The 22,177-nt window shown below is 45.5% G+C and overlaps 1 protein-coding gene across 1 annotated transcript in view; it reads right to left on the bottom strand.

The window, feature by feature from the left end:
* Positions 1-5,359: 5,359 nt before the first annotated feature.
* Positions 5,360-22,177, bottom strand: part of Mb21d2 (Mab-21 domain containing 2) — a 110,247-nt gene continuing 93,429 nt past the window's right edge. The window contains exon 2 of the mRNA XM_059277122.1: positions 5,360-8,207. Coding sequence (XP_059133105.1) covers positions 6,943-8,207 — 1,265 coding nt within the window. The 3' untranslated portion in view covers positions 5,360-6,942. The remainder of the gene's footprint in view (positions 8,208-22,177) is intronic.

Genomic DNA, 22,177 nt, shown 5'->3' with positions numbered 1-22,177 from the left:
CTTTTAAAGTGTCACAAACAGCTACGTGGAAAATACAGAGAGATCTATCTGTATCTGCGACAATAAGCCTGACTCTGGGGAGCTCTCAAAACGATATGCCGCCATGGAAAAGACAGGAGCAGTGTCTGCTCATTACTCTATCCTATCCAAGGGGTACCTGCCACCTCCTTCCTTCTCAGTTCATCTAGAGTCCATGCCTGAGTCTGCAAATCCCACCCATCTCTCCTACATAGACTGTTACTGCTTAATCTTCTCTGTGTCCATCTTCTGTCCAGGTGACTACTTTCCCTCTACAGCCAACAGTTATCCATGGGATGGGGATTTGTAGAGGTCCACAAATTTGTAGATCTCGCCCCTCATTTTACAAAGAGCAAATGAGTCCTAGAAATGGGAAGTGATTTCCTCAAAGGAAAGAACAACCCGTGATCCAAGTGGCCCAGCTCATCTGCCCTGTCGCGAGCACAGGGCCATCTTCCCTGACCTTCCAGGCTACTGAAGAAGTCTCCTCTTTCACCACCTTCCCATTCTCAAAACTCTGATCTGGGAAGTGTAAAGAAATATTTTGAAAGTATCTGCCCATCAACCACAAAGGATCTGATGTGGTCTATCATATTTTACATAGTGAAATGGGAAGTTTCTTTGCATTTTAGTCCCTTAAGCAAGGAAAAGTTTGGCTCATATAACAGGTATTTGCTTAAGCCTTCCAAGAAGAGGCTGTGGGGAGGACCAAAAAACAAAAGTTAACAACAGAGTTCTATTCTTCAAGATAGCCATGGTCACCATAAGGAAGGTCAACTCTCCCATGGATCAGGCACTTATGCTGCCATTAAAACTGTATCTCAGTTTTTAATTTAGATTAGGATCCATTTCCAATTTTTAAAGTTACGAATGTAAAAAATACAGATGTATAAAGTGTAAAGGCAAAGAATTTAGAGTGTGTATTGTCTCTCAATGTTTTTACTAAATGCTTTCAAATTATTAAACATCCAATTTTTAAGCCTTAAAATTATACACAATTTTAAAAATACAATCTTTCACTTTTTATATCACGTTGTTGGCTGTATCAGTTCTTAGGTATAACTAAGACCCTCAACTACACCTTTTCTTCAAAAGCGCCTCCCCCCTTACATCTTGAAAGGAGCAATGTTTTGTGAATAGTAACCTCCTTTATTTCACTTCCTCTGGCTCTCAGTTCAGGAACTACAGTGACAGTATGGTCACTTTGACCATTTTCCTCCCATCAACCAAAAACTTCACGCAAGTGGTTACTTCTCTTCTCCTTGAATCACTCAGTGATAAATTTCTCCAGACACCCATCTGTTCTGCTGACGGACACACTCTGAAAGTTTGCCTTAGACTTGTGCTATCTGAATGCGGGTCCTTATGAATTATATAAGCAAATGTGTCCTAAATAGTAAGATTAGATTCAGACCCCAGAAGCATCATGACACAGGAAGTTTTAAATTTTTTAGAAAGATTTATTTTTAATTATGTATATGTGTGTGGTAGGGTAGTTATGTGTTCATAGTGAAGATATCTGAGGAAGTCAGAGGCATTGGATCCCCTAGAGCTGGCACAAAGGCATCTTGAACCACCAATGTGGGTAGTGGACACTGAATTCTGGTCCTCTACAAGAGCAGTACATGCTCCTAAGCACTGAGCCATCTCCTCAGCCCCAAAAATTTTAAATTTCTAAAACAGACAAATGGGTTCAAGCCCTGACTCTTCCTTAATTATCTGAAACCTAATTTGACTTATTACTGAGACATAGAGTGTCTAGAGGTTCATGTTGATTAAACAGGCTCACGAATGCCAGGGATCAAACAAGAATTGCCATACTAGGTGTCCTGGAGGTGCCTGTGCTGCCCACTTTGGACATATTGCTGCAACTTAATGAGATTCTTAACAAAAAAAAAGTGCTGGGAAAGCAAGGACTTCAACCTTTTAAAGAACTGGCTTTATAGATCTAAAACTGAGATTTCTTTAGAGACTGAGGCAATTTTAGCTAGCTAGTCAAAGCCAGTGAGGAGAAAAATAGAGTCTCAAATCTGCTATTTGACAGACATGAAAGCAAAATGAAATCTTATGGTTGGTTTTATGTTCTCACATTTAACCCTCTTTTCCTTAACTAAATGATGGCGTTGACAGCAAGGGAAATTAGATCATGGAATTCTTACTAAAGCCCCATTAACAGTCCATGGATCCTAGGCAGAGATGGGGTAACCCAGGCAACAAGTGATTGTCTGTGCTGCTGCGCCAAGCTAAAGAATTGTGTTTTTAAGGGTCTCTGTGTGATAATGGGTCCTTTGTTGGGTATTTCTTGTTGTCTTGAGAAAGAGCCTCATATAGACAAAGGCTGGCTTCCAACTTGGTATAGGGAGTGTGCAATCTCTTAGTTCCTTAATAATAAACACACGGGGTTCAAGGATGCCAAACAGCCGGACCACCATACTTCTGGGTGGCTGTGGCTATCGGGCTGTGCTACCCTACAGTGTTGTGTAAAATGGTGGTTGTTCAAGCTGTGCCTTGCCTTAGGTGACTCCATTTTAAGTGCATATGCAGAGGCAGGGAGACTCTGCACCGTGGATATGTGAATGCCATCCAGCACCACCCTCGAGGCACGGGATGGTAAATAACTTATTCTTAAAAGTGGAAGGGAGGGCAACTATACACTTCTCACAGAGAGTCGGACTTGGGGGGCACATGGGCACATTAAAATCCTGTCAGGGAAACCAGGCTTGAGAACTTACTGTACAAGCCAGACCAAGGAAAAGGTTCCACCTCTCTCATCTGGACCCCAGAGGACACTCAAAACCATGATGATGAAAGACCCAACTGACCTGCAAACACTTAGTGTGTACTTCAAGGACCAACATATCTCCCACTTGTCCCAGCTTCAGCTCTGCTCAGTCCCCACTACTGATACCTGCATGGGGAGCTCGTCTGCAGCTTGAACTCAAGTCTGAGGCTCAGCTCATTTTGGCCCTACAACTTGATTTTACAGTGTTGTGCCCAGGTCGCAAGACCCCCAAGCGAGACCACCACAGAGCCATTATCCGATGCAAGCACACAGAGGTTTTTATTAACAAAGCAAGAAAGCTTGGTCCGCCATTCCAACATCCAACACAGCAGGTGAAGAATGCCCCGTGCATTCACTTTAAGGGGTTTATATAGGAAAAGTTTACATGCAGCTTGGGAATGGACAAAGGGGCTAGGGGTAAGGTAAGCATAAGATTACTAACTGCTAACAGGATTCAGGGTATCCATAGAGACATAAATTTTTATTCCCTATGTCCTGCTTTTGTTGACACATTCTTATTGTTGCAGTCCTGCACTCCTCTAAGGTCAACATCTGGTCAGTTGAGTCCATTACTCTCCATATCTTGTTTTGCTGAGTCTAGGATGCATAGATTTATTATCCCAGCCTTAAGTTCAATTTCTGATCACTTCTAAAACTGCTGGTCAGCAAATGCCTTTGGAGGAGGGGAGGGGAAAGCGTCCCTCAAGATGGCTACTGATTTTTCCCTTTCAACAGCACATGCAACAGCCCTCCCACCAGTTAATTATGAGCTCCCCTAGTCCCATGATATCTGCCTTACATCCCTCAGCATCCTGTTTCTGCTTCTGAGTGAGGCCTTTTTGGGATTCCCTGAACTCTGCTGTGGCCTCTTTAACTCTTTGTAACTATTCTATCACACACACATGTATGTGTACACACACACACACACACACACACACACACACCCCTTACAATTTAGGAGTGGTAGAGAGATGCTCCAGTGGTTAACAGTACTGAGTACTTCCTGGTCTTTCTGAAATGTAGAGTGTGGTCTCACTCTCTTCCTGATGATCCGGATGCAGAACTCTCAGCTCCCTCTCCAGCACCATGTCTGCCGGCATGCTGCCTTGCTTCCCGCCATGACGATAATGGACTAAACCTCTGAACTGTAAGCCAGCCCAGTTAAATGTTTTCCTTTATAAGAGTTGCCATGGTCATGCTGTCTCTTCATAGCAACAGAAACCCTAAGACACAAGGTCATACCCCAATAGCCAATATCAGGTGACTTATAACTACCTAGTATAAAGCAATCTTCTGGGCTGCAGAACAGCCTGGTGAGAACTCAATGGAGTATGTTTAAGGAAAAGGCATTAGGCAACATCCCATACTTTTACCCTTGACCTCAGAGTGTCTTGGGCTTGTGGCCTGGACAGGAATTCTGGAGATTAAACAATGGGTGCTACAATTACCAACACCCAGACGTCTTTGCACATTTCCATGTGAAATTCAAATATTGTGCTCTCCACTATGACTAGATGTGGAAAAAGGGAAAGACATCAGAATTAATGCGCTAAAACCTTATGATGCCTGTAACAAAATTTTATCTGAAGGCACAGCATTTAAAATGTACTTGAGACATTGGATATGTTCTGAAAGTACAACAGACTTTAGAGCAATGGTTTTTGTAATATATTTGCCCACATCCATCATATATCTTTGTTTTAACCTATCCAATTAACAAAATGGCTAAAGTAGTTATATAGACTAGACAGGAATCAATGAAATCAGCACATACCAGCTCTAAATACAAGGATACAAGGGTATGAATCCTTCATAGCTATCCCAGAAAGGGACACACGCCAACCAAAACGGCTCAGCTTGGCGTATTTGATTAACTATGGTAATGAACTTAACCTACCTGAACCTAACTCAAAACTAATTAAAATACTGATGATGAGGAAGTCCACATAAGAGAAGAAGCCTTGGGCTTGGGGTTCTGAGGACTCACGCTTTCATTTCCATCTCCCACAGTGCCATCTGATGTCAGCTGCCATGACTGGGTGATAGTTGTCAGTACCAATATAAACCGAATGCTTTCTCCTCCATATTCAGGCTTCTGTTCCGGCTCTCCATGGGGTATGTCCCCAGCTGGAAGAATTGGGATTGGATGGCACTCCTTCATGTTTGTAAATAAGGAAAAACAGGTTTGTATCTACTGGCTTTTCTAATCAGGAGGCACATCTGGATCTGGGAACCAGTTGTTTAATGAGGTCATACTTTGTGTGGAGGATAAGTATATACCACCAGGAACACAGGCTGTGCACTATGTAGACTTCTAAAGGCAGAGGCTGTACTTACTGACTACTTAGCACTTGCTACGAAGAAAGCAATTTCAAAGCTGGGTGTGGTGATACACACTTGAAATCTCAGCACTCAGAGCTCAGGCTGAAAGATCTAGAGTTCCAGGCTAAAAGTAAGGGGCAACACAGTGAAAATGGGAGGAAAGAAGTGGGGGGTGGGGAGGGAAGAGAGAGAGAAACTTTGAGATTACAAAGCAATAATGACAACAAAAATGCCAAGGCCAGTATGTTTCTTCTTTATTTTTGTGTTTGACTTGAGATTGTTGAATGATTCATAAGCATTACATTAATTCCCATGCAAAACTCCAAGACCACATATGTCTGATTTCAGTTGGCCAAAACCCAACCTATGAGTCTGGACGTTCAAGACCCAAACCACCATGTTGCTTGACTTTTCCGTTAGCAGACATCATGGGTCATCTAGACCAGCAAGCCCATCAATGACTCCAGCACCACTGTCTGCCTTCTTCCGTTCACACCAAATAGGGCCAGCACCACCCCCCAGCACCTAAATCCCACAGCACCCAAATCTGGCAAATCATTTCAGTCAGAAAATAGGACTCCTTTATTCCAACACAGCCACTCAGGTTATTTCCTGGTTCCTGCTCTACGGTGAAACCTGCTTTGAACAGGTACAGTATCTTCAATTTGGGGATAATTCTGCCTGTCTGTTTTCCATCCAGGTCTCAGGAGAAATAAAGACACTTTATAAAAGGAAAGGGGAAGAGAAAAATCTCTAGAACCTCCCCCGCCCCCAAAATAAATACAAAGACACCCACTTTGTCAAGTATTATCTTCCCAAGCTTTAGCTAGTCACTGAACAGGTATAAAGCTTTAAAAACTTCCCTCAGTAAGGCAGGAACCAGAACTATCAAAGAGGGCAAAAACGGGACCCACAATTAAAGGAGAACTAGACAAATGCAGAGACTCATTCTACTGACCGAGAGAACAGGACTAAATGAAAATCGACAGCATTTCCAGAAAGGATGTTAATGTACACTGAACACATACACACATTGCAGCTCTAACAATGGCAAAGACTTCATTAGTGCAAATAACAATTAGAATGGTGTGCTCCTTAATAGGATTTAAATAAGGCTTCAAATAATTACAAACACTAAAACTAACATTTGGAAACCTTAATTCTGTTTGGAAAGCTATCAAGCCCTCCCTCCAATCCATCCAATGTTTGCTGATTCGAGGACAATTACATTCAACGAGGTTGCTCAGACCGCGATGTACATCATTCTTTCTCTCCAAGTTTCCGTCCGTGTAGAAACGGGAAACCGTTCCGATCGCTGGTCCAAAGAAATAAATGCAGCCGGCATGCACAGGGCCTCCAGGTTCTTAGGACTCTCAGATACCCATCTCAGTGAAAACTCAGAACAAGGTCAAAAAACAGAATGGAAGCAGAGGAGAGTTCGGATATGTAAGAATGAAACGTGTTCCCCCAAACGCACCAACAAATCTACACTGGGTGTGAGACAGAAAACAAGAAAGAGGATTCATGGGCAGTGTCGTCTATATGGCTCAAGTTCTCCTTAAAAATGAACACCACAAAAAAAATAATAATGTGACAATAACTAGAAAACAAAAAGCAAAATCAGGCAGAATGTGAAATAGTAATAATACTGTTTCAGAGCCTGCACCATCCTGCGGAACCAGGAAACTTAAAAATGTGTCCTTAACAAATCCAATGTAAGCTGGATATGTAAAAACAGAAGGACAGAAATCGCACACCACACTACACGCTACCTAAGTCTTAGAACCAAGGAGAAGAAAAAGAAAAGGTCAACAAATCACTCAGAAAAATTTATCATCGATTCTGAAATGGGGCCTCGTGACGTCATCGGGGTTAATAAAGACCGAGATGGACTTCCCTGGGTTCTCAGTCACTAGCTGCTGCAGTTTTTTTGCCAGGCGGTCATCAGGCTGATTGGGGTCCCCTCCATCTGACTGCGGGGAGGGGATGCTGGTGGCGCTGCCCCGCCGCTGCAGCTTCAGCGTCAGCCGATTGGCCGCCTTCACGTGCTCGATGGCGGTGCGCAGGTGCTCGGCAGGATCTGAGCGCACGGAGGACAGCTTCCGGGCGTGGAGCATGACTGTCTCCTCCGACAGGTGCTCCAGCATGTTGCACTGGGGGATGAAATAATTAGGGCACATCTTGTTGACCAGACAGTGCTGCAGGTCGTCAATGAGGCCCAGCAAAAAGTGGGCTGCATAGTCTTCCTGAGCCAGGTAGCTGGCGGGGAGTCGGTCACAGGCCCAGAGCATCATGCTCCGCAGGTGATAGGGGCTGATAGCCTTGGGCCTTGACAGGAGTTTGATGATGATGGCTTTGCAGGCCTGGTAGGCCTGCATGAGACTGCCCGAGATGCACTTCTTCAACTGCACCTCGCTCCTGGCAAAGGACAGTCGCCACTCATTGTCCTTCTTACCCTTGTAGGAGCAAGCTGGCACCAAGTAAAAGCCACTGATGACCTCTTCCTCAGTGATCTTCCCATCCCAAAAGTGGTTCTCCATGAGCCAGCTCTGGGCCACGGCGGGCCAACCTTTGAAGGACACCACAGGGACAATATCGTACAACATGCGACTGCTCCCCACGCCCAGGATGATGGAGATGATGGTCCCGTTTTTTTCTACCTTCTCCACCTTTGGCATCCCTCGCTGGGGTTTCTTCTGGATCTCCGAGAGGATGATGCTGATGGAGTCGTAGAACCAGTCAGCCACTTTGGTGGGGGAGAAGAAGTAGTTGGTGGCGCCATTGATGTGGTCTGCGATGGTGCAGCAATCTTTCCACTTACTGATGGTCCCCTCGTCGAAGAGCCGCAGGCTCAGCCAGGAGTGGCACAGGGCTGAGTGGCGCATGTCGAGTGTCACAGGCTGATTACGGTCATGCAGCTTGAGGGCCGGCACCAGAAGGGTAAAGTCCATGTCGTAGTCAGTGCCGCGGGCATAGACGTTCAGCTCATCGAGGTCCAGGTCCACCACACCTTCTCGGACTCCTCCAGAGAGCAACAGGTACTCGTTAGCCACAGGGAGCTTTTGATCTAATTTCTGCACCATGCCTAGGAACAAAAGGAGAAAACACTGTTACAGGAAGCACACGGCCATGTGGAAAGCTCTGACCTCCAACAATGAAAGGCGCCAGCACAAAACCAGATCTCAGGCGCTGCACAGATCCAGCTAACAACACTGCTCAGGGCCTGCCCTTGCTCAGGGGAAGGGACTCTGATAGATCATCAGTGTGAAAAGCAGTATCACGTTCACCATCAACCAGGCCTCCTCCTCCCAGTCCTCAAGGGAGTAGGAGAGTCTCCACACATGCTCAGTCATTCAGTCTGAGAGCCTCCATATGCTCCCACTCTTCCTGACCTTGTACCGCCAAAACTTATCCACATCTCACCCCATGCCCTCTGTGTGTGTGTCTCACTGCCGTCCCTGGCTCTCCACGCTGGTGCCAATCACGTGAAGTCAGCCTAGTGTTTTGCCAAGCCCGGCTCGCTCGCCCAGCTTCTTCTCCCAGCGTGAGCATTTCTCTGGACTGGAAGTTCTCAATGTGACTGCAGAGGCTCTCAAAGGACAATGAGATCCTAACTCTGGCACATCATCTGACCTTTCTGTTTGGCACTGGCCTGGAGTTACAAAAGCCACGTGCGTGTGCAGCTATGGGTGATTTAGGGGGTAAGTCAAGGCAGTGTTCTGGAACCAGTGCCGGTGGCCGATGGTTCTGTACCACTGCCATGTGCTATTGCCTCGAAGAGTAATAAGCTGGAGGTTGGGGATGTAGCTCAGGGGTTGAGGGCTTCGCCTAAGCATGTGCAAGGCCCCGGGTTTGGTTCCCAGCACTACAAGCACATGAATAAAAGAACAAATGAGCAACAATCAAATCTCACTTAAGAAATCCTTCATGATTTGGAAATAAATGGCTCAGAGGGAGAGGAGGAAGGAGGGAGAAGAAGGTAAGGGAAAGAGGTTAAAATATAATATATACATATATAGTATACTATATATAAATATATATAATATTATATATATAATATATTATATAATATATATAATATATTATATATATTATAATATAAAATATATTATATGTGTGTATATAAAAAGATCATAATGAAATATACTGTTCCGTACAATAAATACACTAACAGTTTTTAAAGAACAAAAATCCTTGATGAAGAAAAATGGGTGGTTTTATTAAATCTCCCTCTTTGAACAACTAGAAAGATGTCTTTTCTCATCTTCGGTGTGGCGGGCGGACTCAATCACAGACTTCCTCTGCCTCACACTCAACTTCAGGAAAAGCACTCTGGGAATGAGCTGTGTCTGGACTTCTACCTGCCCTTCCTGAGCTCCCTCCCAGGGGTGTGGATACTGGAATGTTCTTCAGTAAATATCCCTGACTCTATCTCAGAGGTTGCTTCTGAAGACTCCCAGCTGTGACACTACACCCTACTCAGGCAAGCACAGGCTGAGGACCCCCAGCTGTGACAGTACACACACACACACACACACACACACACACACACACACACCACAGGCTGAGGACCCCCAGCTGTGACAGTACACACACACACACACACACACACACACACAGCACAGGCTGAGGACCCCCAGCTGTGACAGTACACACACACACACACACACACACACAGCACAGGCTGAGGACCCCCAGCTGTGACAGTACACACACACACACACACACACACACACACACACACACACAGAGCACGGCTGAGGACCCCCAGCTGTGACACCGCACCCTACCCAGGCAAGCATGGGCTTCACTAGAAACCACACAGAGGAATTTCATCTTCCTTTGCATATGGTTGAAGACAGCCAAATCAGCAACAGGTAGATAAATACCCCCATCTCAGCTGTTACCATGTTTCAGTGTCAGCCTCTTCTTTTTGTAATGTAAGACGACTTAACCCAGGATTGAGCTATGAAAGAATCAGATTGAGCCTTCCGATTTCAAAGTCTGTTATGAACTCTGCTTTGGATTCTAACAGTTTTCTTTAGGCAGACTTGCATGAAAAATAGCTAAAAAGCTCCCTTCTCCTTCTGCCGGCGTGGAGAAGCGGTGGCCACTTGCACTTGGTGTACAGATCCCTGGGGGTTGGGAAGTGGAAGCATGGTAAGCTAAAAATCTCCCTTTCGCCCTCTGCTGGACTGGGGAAGCAGCAGCTTTTACCAGCTGCATATAAGGAACTGGAGCCCTCCCTGCCTGAAACACAGTAGTCTTTCCTTCCAACAGCTGCTTCCACACTTAGTTAAAACTAACTTCTCTTTCCAAGGAGCCAATATAAAGTGCTCCGCCAAATTCTAGAATTCAGGAGTTAGGCCGGTTTTGAACACTGCTTCTCTCAAAAAGTGCAGAACTTCAGCGGCCTAGCGAGCATGGGGCTTCACTTTCTTTCCTCATAGAAACTGAGAACTCACTTGTTAAGACAACACTCATCCTGGGATGCCCGCACTTCCATCTAGCCTTCTTGAGACCGCTAGCTGGCATTTTTATAAAATTGTGATGACAAACCGGAGCCCTTCCCCAACTCTATCCACCCCCAGACATCCTCTGGGCCAACGTGTCCGGCTTAAGTTTAAGCCAAGCTGAGCTGATACTGGCCATCATGGCAGATGGATTACCAGGGGCTGTGCATGGACACGGGGAGGCGGGGGGAGCTCACTGCACCTGTGGATGCAGGGTTGGTTGCAACAAGTGTGCCTCTGAACGGATTCTCTTTTGCTCTCAGTCACATCTGACCTCGGGAGCAGAGCACCAGAGGAGGCTCCAGCCGGCAGAGCTCACCAGCAGAAACAGAAGGAAGAACAGACAACAGCCCTGGCTTCTATTTGTTCCTAAGAACCTCTACAACAAGGCCACCTTCCTATACTCCTCCAGGCCAGTGGTTCTCAACCTTCCCAATGCTGCAGCCCTTTAATACAGTTCCTCAGGTCCTGGTGACCCCAACCATAAAGTTATTTTTTGTTGCTACTTCATAACTGTAATTTTGCTGTCATGAATCATAACGTAAATATTTTTTGGAGATAGAGGTTTGCCCTATGCTTTGATTTTGTCTTACGGAGTAGTTGCCACTGACGAAGACCTTAAGACCTTGACGGGGGCCTCAAGTTTAGGGAATGAGCTCCACGTCACCCCTTACTACTTTGTGGATCTTCAGAACCTCAAGTAAAAGAACAGAGGTATGCCCGTCTCCCTAAGTCCCAGCGGATACAACTTGCCACACCACACTACTTTAAGAAATGATTCAGTTCAGAATGGTATCTGTTGCAACTGTACCCTGAAACCAAACTAACTCCATCATAACGTAAGACACACACATCCTATCTTCAAAGTCCCCATTTAATAAATACTAGGTAGGTAAGTGGTATCAGTGTCTATGTAGAGACTTGTAGACTATGTAGAGTTCCTTTAAAAACACACACACACACACACTTATACACACACACACACAGTGCTGGAGAAAGAGTTGTAAAGTTTTAATGTCTTGTAACTCTAGTTACATTAGATAAATCATCTTTGGTTAGGTATACAAGTATCTTTGTGTGATCTCAGAATATTGTTAAGTGTGCTACCACTTTCTTGGCTTCAACTCCAGTGACACACACAATTAGCAAACAGAGCCTTATTCCAGCAGTGATTCGTAATGACGGGCACAGTGTGGGATGACAGTGAAAAAGTCCTCTGTGACTCGGATACACCCTCTAGGGTGACAGTGCCCTGGGCTGATAAATAACGAAAACACCCCTGTAAAGATACCAGGGCTTTTACTTTGCAGGAAGAAATGCCTTTGCCACACTCAAGATCCCAAGAAGCATCCTTAGATGTGGGCAGGATTATCTTTTTCTAAGAACATCACCATCCAAAGAATTCTTAACGGCCCAGTTTGTTGGTTTTGGCATCCCTCATTCATATCCAGAAAATCATCTGTCTGGAGTCTCTCTCTCTTCCTTCCTCCCTCCCTCCCTCCCTCCCTCCCTCCGTGTGTGTGTGTGTGTGTGTGTGTGTGTATGTGTGTGTGTGTGTGTGTGATGTACAAAAAGAAACACCTAAGATTCCGAGAAATGACTCACTGAAGGCCACACAGCTTTAGTGACATCACCAAGACCACTGCCCTCTTCTCATATATGCTGTAGAGGTCAGAGTGCCACCTACACACTGCTCTCTCTGTGACAAAGACCCAGCTTAACGGGAATGCAAAATGGCTTGGAAAGGAAGCAGCCAGGCTCTCCAGGCAAAGCGCTGGCTTTGTATTTTTGTTGCTGGAAGCTGGACTGTGACCTTGGACCAGTAACAGATCATATCTAGCTACCTACATTTATCAAGAAAGAATGGACCCAACTGGCCTTGAAAAATGCCACTAATGTTCCCAAATAAATAGACTGCACAATGTTGGAAACACAGAGGGTACTGGTGGGGGGTACTGGTGGGGCCTCCTAGCTGTCCAACGATCTCCTAGTCACCATTAATGTTCACATTATGGTAAGATTTTATAAAGCCAATGAGTCGGTGTTATTATTCTGTATAATTGCTTAGACAACTGCACAGAGTTTTATTTAACACACTGAAAATCTGATTAAAAATCTAGGCATGGCCATGGTCATAACTATTCAGTAGTGTGTATACAAGAGTAGGAATAACTCAAAGGTGTCTCCTCAAAGAACGTCCTTGGTCTTTGCCATTTTGACCCTGATCAATATACATGAGCGCTGGGACCAGAATAAGAGGCCTGGGAAGGTGTCCTGGGTTTGTCATTTACAATTTAGATGAGCCTGATAAGATACTTAAGCTTCCTGAGCTTCCAATTCCTTATTTAAGCAAATAAATAAACCATCATCACAGAGTTGATACCAAGTACCAAAGCATATAATAGACATAATTCATTTTACTCTTATGTGCATCCCTATAAGCCTGACACAGCAAACCAGACTCACTCCAGAGAGTGGTTTGGAAGTTCTAATAAAAGCAACCTAACAAAAGCCTCCAGCACATTCAAGGCACACAAAACACTAGATGAAATGAAATGGATAGCGTAGCCTCTCCTTTGGCTATAACAAGACTCCTGTTGGCCCAGGAACATGTCCCTGGGTGACAGTATGTTGGTGTACACACAGTTTGGCAAACAGAGGGCAAGCTGGATTCCACCAGTCCCTAGGATGTGTGGACTGAGGAGCTTCAGCAGCTCCTTGGGGGCCTTGACCTAGATAAATGATGGCCCTTTTCACCACCTACGGCAGTGGCATGCTGGCTTTGAGGTGCTCTCTGGTTCCTAAATCAGGTAATAACAAAACGAACATGGCACAGAAATCACCAGAGGCTCCGCCCATGAAAGCTGTGTCATTGCCAAGTCCGGCAACGCCTTGTAGTCAAGGTCTTATTTTCCCGTGTCTAGACGGACTTTGGGATCAAAAGGCAACAAACAGTCTGTGCAATGTATCATGTGTTTCAATCAGTGTTAAAACCTCATTAGCTGCCGGGCGGTGGTGACACATGTCTTTAATCCCAGCACTCGGGAGGCAGAGGCAGGAGGATCTCTGTGAGTTTGAGGCCAGCCTGATCAACAGAGTGAGTTTCAGGATAGGCTCCAAAGCTACAGAAAAAAAAACAAAAAAACAAAACAAAAAAAAAAACCAAACCTGTCTCAAAACAAAAAAAAACAAAACAAAATAAAACAAAACCTCATTAGCTATACCATGGATCACCGAAGGGCTGGTAGCATACATGTATAAAATGGTGTACTTGTCAAAAAGTCAAGTAGGGTAAGGAGAACAAAAAGCCTCACTAGTTCATTATTTCCCTTTCAAAGTGAAGTTCTAAAAGTCAGTGGCCTTTTCAAAGACTACTAAGCTGTTGTAGACACAAGGGTTTCAAGTCTGTAGGTGTACAATGAACATGATTAAGAACTCTATGACTCGCTTTTCTTAAAATTGCAGAATACCAACTCTTGAGTGTGTAAGGTAGCCATGGTGAATTGCAAAGCGCACATCTTGCAATAAGCAATCAGTTGCTTAGTTGTCAGTCAGTACCCTAGTGTCCAGACTCGTACAAGGGCACACGTTAGCAACACATTTCCCACTCAGGAATACTGAGCTCCCTTTTGAAGATACACACAAAATTTCTGTAACTCAGAAGGTACTGGCAAGACTGTGCATCTTGGCTCCACACAGCCAGGTTCGAGAAAGAAGACCGTTCACTTCCTCAATGGTAAGGACAGTGGAACCAAGAGCCAGTGCAAGTGTGGTGCCAAGAGGCCATGTTAAAATGGGAAGATGAGTCGGAGGCCACATGCAGAACAGTCAAAAACCTTTAACACAGAGACCTTAGCCAAGTCCAGCCACCTCTGCCTAAGACCCAGGAGGCTGGATGGTATTGTTTTCTCATTTGGGGTTGTATATACAAACTAGTTAATCACTCTGAAAGTTGAGCTTACTGGGGAAGGAAAAGGCCTCAAAACTTGTTAAATTCATCCATGTGTGGGATGTTAAGTATTTACACCCAAAGGCACTGGGGATACCCGGGTAAAGAGAAATGGTCTCCTGTGCATAATGCTTACGGTTTTGCAGCGAAGCCAGATGCTGGCTGTATCCATCTGGAGACGGGAGATTGTGCTGAGCAGTAAACCGAACGTCTCAGAGACTTGAACAGTGTTTCACTTTCCGTTCACGTGATAGGACTGCCCGGGGTAAACTGAGGGCTCTCCTTCTCTTCACCCAGGGCAAAAGTGGAGGGAGAAAGACTACTCAGAACTTCTGCAGCCCCTCGACTGTGTGGGGTAAGAGAAAGCTCTTAGGAGATGGAGTTTTGGCACAGAAGTGAGCACGTTGGCTAGAGACGATGCATCATTTCGTTCACGAATCAGTATCCCAAACTAGTACATTGTCCCAGCCAACTGCAGGGAAGGAAGCACACTCTTCCCACATGCTGGGATGGGAGAGGGCCAGGAATATTTATTTGGTAAACAGCATACATAATCACACATAATGAACATACAATTGTAAGTTGACATGAAAAACACGAAAGGAAATGAATAAGAGTACTAGCCAAAACACAAGAGAAAGAGAAGGAGGATGAGGTGCCCTGGAGAACGGACCATTCAAGAAGGCCCAGGGATTCCTTCTAATAACTGATGAATTGTGCTAATAAAGAAGAAATGAGCTTTACCTGTCATTCTGGTATGTAGAGGGTACGGGGACTAAAAAGCAAGCCTACCATACATGGAATGCATCTTCACCAGGCACAGTTTCCTAACCATCCTACTAGCCCTGAAAGCAGGGTGCTCTTCACGGGATGGCCAGTCAGCATGCTCAGGGGAGATGAAAACTAAAAATGACGACACGTGATGGAGATGTGTCTGCTATAAAGAGCCTGCTACTAAACACAGACAACCATGCTGACACCGACAGCCCTTTGCTGGCCAAGTGCAGCCCCAGTAACCGCGGCAGTAAAGCATCCAGGGAGCAAGGTGGTCAAGTGCTTGGGTACTTTGTGCTGCTCTCGTGTGGGCTTTGGGGTGCCACTTGTATTCTGCAGCCAAGGTGTTGCCACACCCTCCAAGCCACCTTGCCAATTTTAAAGATGGAGCACATTATACTACAGCAAAGGAGGGCGGCGGCGGCGGCGGCGGCGGCGGCGGCGGCGGCGGCAGGGTGGGCTACTGAATGTGTACAGCTCATCTTCCCGAAGTATGCGGGCTGGGACGGATGCTGCAGTGATGGGCACAGCTGGGCACGAAGGTATGGGCTGAACACTTCACCTTTACCATCTCAGCAGTCCTCCTGACGCTTCCGAGCAGGTGGCTGTCCCCTCTGTACAGCCAGGGAAATCAAGATGAACAACAATGGAGAAAACTGTCCCCGGTTAGAAGAGGAGAGTTGGGATTCAAACCCAAGTTGACCCCCCACTCTCCTTATCCCACCCTACTTTCGACCTTACCCTCTCAGAGAGGAATAAAATACTCACATGTTCAAGCCTTTTAAAACGATACCATAGTGAGAAGACTGCTTTTCTAAAAATGGGAAGGAAAAAAAAAATAAAGGAATCACTTCTACACCTAATTTTGTAAAACAACATTAGCTATGCCAAGAAAATAAAGAATATGAGGCAACTGAGTCAGGCATCATAGGAAAGATCCCCCACCCCCCTTCCCTAAGCTTCTACTCCCTGGTTAAAGAGCTGGACCAGGTATCTGATTAAGAAAAGCACTAACCACATGGAAGCCCAGTTTTGTTTTTCTGGAAGGTGGCTTTGTTCTTCCATGGACAGTATCTAATACAGTCTCCCTTAAATACAAAATCCCTCTCAGGTCCACTGAGGAAAAGAAAAAGATGAGGTTCCCCGAAGTCCTGTGAAGGAAACCAAGCCACACAAACACTAGGAGGAGATGGAAAAGAAAAGAGGAGGAAACACTCATTTATGATATCCCACACTGCCTAGGCAAAGAGGTCACTGTTCATCCAAAAGGCATCTTCTTGTGGCTGTGGTTCAGGAGATACTCAGGTCAGTAAACTTCCAGGTCATAGGGTAAGAGGGCCAGCCAAAGAAACGCACCCTGACCCTGAAACCAGAGCCAAAGCAACACACTTTGACCCTGGAACCAGAGCTAGTGAAACACATCCTGGCCCTGAAACTAGAGCCAAAAAGACTAAAAAGAGCCAGTGAAAGAAACACACTTTGGCCCTGAACCAGAGCTAACTCTGCCCATGACCAACTGAATATGAAACCAACCAATCCCTAAGCAGAAAACCAACCAATCCCTGAACACAAAATCTAGCCAATCAGAGCTTGTCCAAGATCACAGGGATCGAAATCTGACCAATTCCCTTCCTGAAAATTTTCTCCCTGCAACAACTCTGCCCCTAAGAAGCCCTATATAAGGCCCTATGCCGGTTCATCTGGCAGCTGTCCTTCTCCACCCAGCAGAGCCAGCCACTCTCCTGGATTCCTCCTTCCAAAATAAATCTCTTGGAAGAGTTTTGGGTGAAGATCTTCTTTGGCCGGCATGGGGTACAGAATCTCTTCTGGGAAGGTCCCTTAGGGAAACAGAGCAGAAGAAGCAACTGATTGGGAGCCAACAGAAGTAACAACTTTTTGCTGAGCTGGAGCAGACTGCTACAATTCTGCAGGAGTCTCCTCTTACCAGAGTGAAGCAGAAGAAGTAGCATCTTGGGCCTGAGCTGAGAAATTAAGTATTTCTGCTGGGAAGCTCCCTTAGTGGAGTAAAGCAGAGCTCAGCTGTTAACAGAGAGGAACAGATTGCCATATCCTGCGGGGAAATCATCCTCTCCCAGACCCCAGCTGCAGGTATAGCCTGACTTCCCAACAAGTCAGGATACCTTTCCCCCCAGAGCTGTAAGTTTGGGGTTGGGAGGGAGGGGGTCCTCTAAAAAATTTTTAAACTACCACTGGCTAGTCAAAGACCTACCTTAATATCAGTTTACATAGGACATTTTCAAATATATGCAATGGTGAAGAATGTTTCCAGAATTGTATTTGCCAATATCAGTTATTATCCTATTTTTCTTCTACAATAGCCCAAATGTCATATAATTTCACCCACAAACACTTCAAGACATCTAATAGATAATGAATGGCCTTAGAAAACTGTATCCAGTGTTCTCACTCAAACGCACCGAACAGTCATTTAGCATAAACTTAACTTGATTTTACTTTTTCCCAATATGTATTTGTAAAGACAAGGTCTATGGGCAGGCTTCTGGAACCCGGTGCCTGTGGTGTGACACCCTGCACAGCCTTGGTGCAGTGGGAAGGGGCTTGGACTTGCCTAGGCTCAGTGTGCTGGGCTCTGCTGACTCCCCATGGGAGACCTCGATTTGGGGGATGTGGGGATGCGGGGTGGCTTGGGAAAGAGGGCTGGGGGTGGGAGGAGGGGGGATCTGTGGACAGTATGTGGAGTGAGTAGAAAATTTCTAAATAAAGAAAAATGAAAGAAAAAAAAGATAACTCCTGCCTTCTTCAGCTTACACAGAACTCTGCCGGCTTCTCTTCATTCTCTGACTCCAGTGCTCAGCTGTTCCCTGATCTTCATACTGCCACAATAAAGTGACAGAGCTCAGAGGCCCCACTGACCGTAACAACAGTCATACAGGCTGGCAATAACGAGCTACTTGTTATATCTAGTTAGTATGTAGAATGCTTCCCTGCTGTACGCCTTATCAAACGAGATCTGAGAAAAACTGTCCCCAAAGGTCACCGGGCTCTCAGACCAGTGAGCGTGTGCTCAGCCTGTTTACAGCTGGCATCTTGTCTAGTTATTAACTGCCTTGTTGCTTATCTGATTCTGCTGTCCAATCAACAGACACTTCTGAATCTTTTTCAGAGCATGAGGAGTTCATGTCCTCCTTAGCCATTATGGGTCTCACGTCCTCCTTAGGAAAGGGTCTTGTGTATGCCACCTTAGGTAAGGGTCTCATGTATGTCTTAGGTCTGGGGTAGGGGAGGACATTCTTAAGTATGGAGTGAACCATGGAGAGTGAGGCTTGCACGGGGTGTGTGTGTGTGTGTGTGTGTGTGTGTGTGTGTGTGTGTGTGTGACAAAGGAGGCAGCTTCCATTTTGGATCAGCTATCCCTGTTCCTCTGAACAATTCCAAATGCACATTCCATCTCTCCATCCAGTGACTTTTCTCTCACACCAATTATTAATTATTCAATTACCTGTTGACTCCCCTCTAACTGGTAACCTGTGTGTCTCCTAACAACGTAAGTTCAGCAGATATAAACTGCATGGATAAATAGATACACCCTGGAATTAGCTGTCTTTACAGAGGACGGCACTGATGGGTAAAATGCTACAGGATGACAGTGTCGATCTGTTACGTCATCCTGTAGCATTTTCACACTTTATAAGAAACTGTATTTCATCCATATCCCCCAGCAAAGGCATCAGACAGATGAGAGAAGTCCATTAATGGAGAGACTATGAAACAGGGTAAAGCCACAGAGGTACGACCTCTTGTTCTCTGATGAAACTCACTCTAGCACATTCCAAATCACCAATTCCCAACCATCAGTCCTAGCAAGGAGGGAGAAGAGAAAGTGATGGATGGTTACAGGGGATCGAACTTCGAATTCCCAGTAACCACCAACAGGTGGCATCCACGCTCCATCCACTTACTAAGCATGTATCACTGGCTCCCAAATCATCAAATCCTAAAGGAAAAGCTGTAGGCAATCAGAAGTTTTGGAGCAGCAGATGCCTCTGTAGGTCACGTTAAAAACCACCACCCTTAACCTATGCACCACCAGAGAATCTAGGTTCTCAACCTGTGGGTTATGACCTCCTTAGAGGTCAAGTGACCCTTGCACCGGGGTCGCCTGAGACCATGAGAAAACACAGATATTTGCATTATGATCCATAACAGTAGCAAGATTAGAGTTATGAATTAGCAATGAAAATAATTTTATGGCTGGGGGTCACCGCGACATGAGGGACTGTATTAAAGGGTCTCAGCATTAGGAAGGTTGAGAACCTCTGTTCTAGATGCCTTCTGATTCGTAACTTGGCTTTTATAACAGAGAAAAGAAAAGCCTAGTGTGAAGCACACAGCTCCATCAACACAGACCCGAGGCTAAGAGAAGCTCTACCCAGAGAGGCAGCATGCTAGAGAATGGATTTCTGAGGCGTAAAGCCCTGTTGCAGAATATGGGTTGTCAGCTCCCATTTGCTGAAATTGCGATTTAAAAAGCAAAAAGGAATGAATTAAGTTTCACATGCCAGGGAAGAACGGGATTCTGAGAAAGGAGGAGCAGCGGGCTGTGATGCTAAGATTTTTAGGAGCCCAGGTGACGTCAAGGGGGAAATGAATTTGCTAATCAGGCTTCAGTCAATAATACTACTGTATGACAGGCTGGGACCTTCCCACTTATGCTCTGGGCCTAGGGAAAACAGTGTGGTCCTCACCGAGCAGGTGAAGGCACAAGGCTCCTGGCGGCTGTGTGGGAAGGCCAGGGCGGCAAGCACACTCACCCAGCTCTTTGACCTCAGACTGAAAACTAACGTGGTCTCCATCATTATTGTGAAAGAAGGAAGGACAGATACGTCATCTGGGGTTCTCACCAAGTTGCCAGTGTGTGTTTTACAACGCTGGGCTCAAAGGTTAAAAAAGGCACCAGGGGGCATCTACAGAGGGTAAACAAAGGATTTCAGTTATGTCTAGACTGTGTATACAAGCGTGCCAACAAGTCCTTATTACCCAGGGAAATAAACATCATTCCTGTGGGGGGGCAGTTTTTAAGTGTTAATAATTATATATTTAATGGTTTCCACATGATTTATTAATAAATACCCCGCTTTACTTTCATTTAGTAATATCTCAAATACTAATATTCCTTACTTGTTTCTAAACAAAACAATATCCTAAGTTTCTGCTATTTGAAAACAGAACTGATTAAGTGAATGTGCTTCAAGATTCTCCACTGAATAAAGCTGGAATGCGTCATACTTAAGTTCACACCAGTCCATGCACACCCACAACTACAAGCTAAGGGGGGTGGGGGTGGGGTGGGGTCAGACAAGCTCCCGAGGCAAGCCGTCACAGGAAAAGGTGCCTGCATTCTGACTGATAACGAAGAACAGAATTATTCTTCTCACGACAGAATCAGCTACCTGACGATTATGTTCAATACCAGGAACAAGACATACTTCATTGTTTGAGCTTGATGATGCTTGCATCAAAGGATGTCAGACTACAGGAAACAAGAGCAATGCCCCCTACGGAGGTGCAGGCGTGTATGTTAGAGGCGCAGGGAGATCATCTGAAGAAGGCGATGGATTGCTGTATCTCAAATCCACACCTGCCCCCATGAAAGCAAAGGCCAACCGGATGGCCACCCTCCTGATATTTACATGGGAGGTGGCATTAGACACTGGCTTCTCTGCCCTGCACTCCCCAATGGATAAAGAGTTGCGGCCACCGTTCTGGCTAGATGCCAACCATCAGTGGCTCGGAAAGGAGCAAGTACCCACTGCCCCTTTAACACTCCTGTCATCCGAAAACCCAGCAAAAGCTGGAGATCTGGGGAGTGAAGCTTAATATACAGGTGTGTTGTCCACACAAAGAATAGACGAGTCATGTTTACGGAACCAAATTTGACTCCCGGTATTATTACCGCACCTGCCACCGTACAGATCAGAGAACAGAAGCCTAGAGCAAAGGGTGCTGGGAGCGGAATTCCAGAGTCTCTCTGACTTGCGACCCAGAGCTCTTGACCTTTACAACCACAAGATGCTATTCAGCTCTCTCTGTGTGTGTGTGTGTGTGTGTGTGTGTGTGTGTGTAAAACTTTTGAGTCTCTGTGTCTCACCTCCAAAGAGCAGAAACATAACCTTCAAGGAAATTGTGTGTTTCAAACTGTCAATATTGAGATTTTTCTCCCCCAACTTCAAATCAAAGTTTAACTGCACAGAATCAAGACTGGGTTTTCTACCAGAAAACTCTAAAGTCTGCAAGAGCAGAGCAGGGACTCTTTGCATCACCGGAGGTACAGTTGAAGAGAGACTTTTGGAAGCACAACTGTGATCACAATGTTTCAGGAGAAACAGAGCATGTTTCATTCGTCGCAACTCTGAATCACTCCTACCGCCAACTTCCCAAGTATCCATTTCACCTTAAAAGAAAAAAAACGTATTTTGCTAACATTTCTCTGATGCTTAGTTGTTTACATCTTTATCTCCTTCACCAACCAGAGAGCGGCAAACCCATCTTACGCCTGGACGGAGTGCTTACGCCGAGAGTCCTCCAAGAGAACTGGCAAAACACTCCACCCTGTAGGTGGGTCAAGGAGGATCACGTGTGTGGATTGGCAGCACAGTGATGGCCTGTGGTGATGGCACAGTTACAGCGCCAACCCTGAAACCTGAGTCATCGAGATCCACACAGGTCTAATTTCCAAAGCTATCAGCAGCCCAGGAGCTGGATTTTTGACCCACAGGATTAAACACAGGCATGCAGCTTCACACCGCATACCTTTCAAAGAGCCTATTCAGATTAGAT

This window comes from Peromyscus eremicus, chromosome 12 (assembly GCF_949786415.1).
Source record: "Peromyscus eremicus chromosome 12, PerEre_H2_v1, whole genome shotgun sequence".
Classification (NCBI taxonomy): domain Eukaryota; kingdom Metazoa; phylum Chordata; class Mammalia; order Rodentia; family Cricetidae; genus Peromyscus; species Peromyscus eremicus.
Note: the sequence above shows the minus strand (reverse complement) of the source record. Positions and strands in the feature narration are given on the sequence as shown.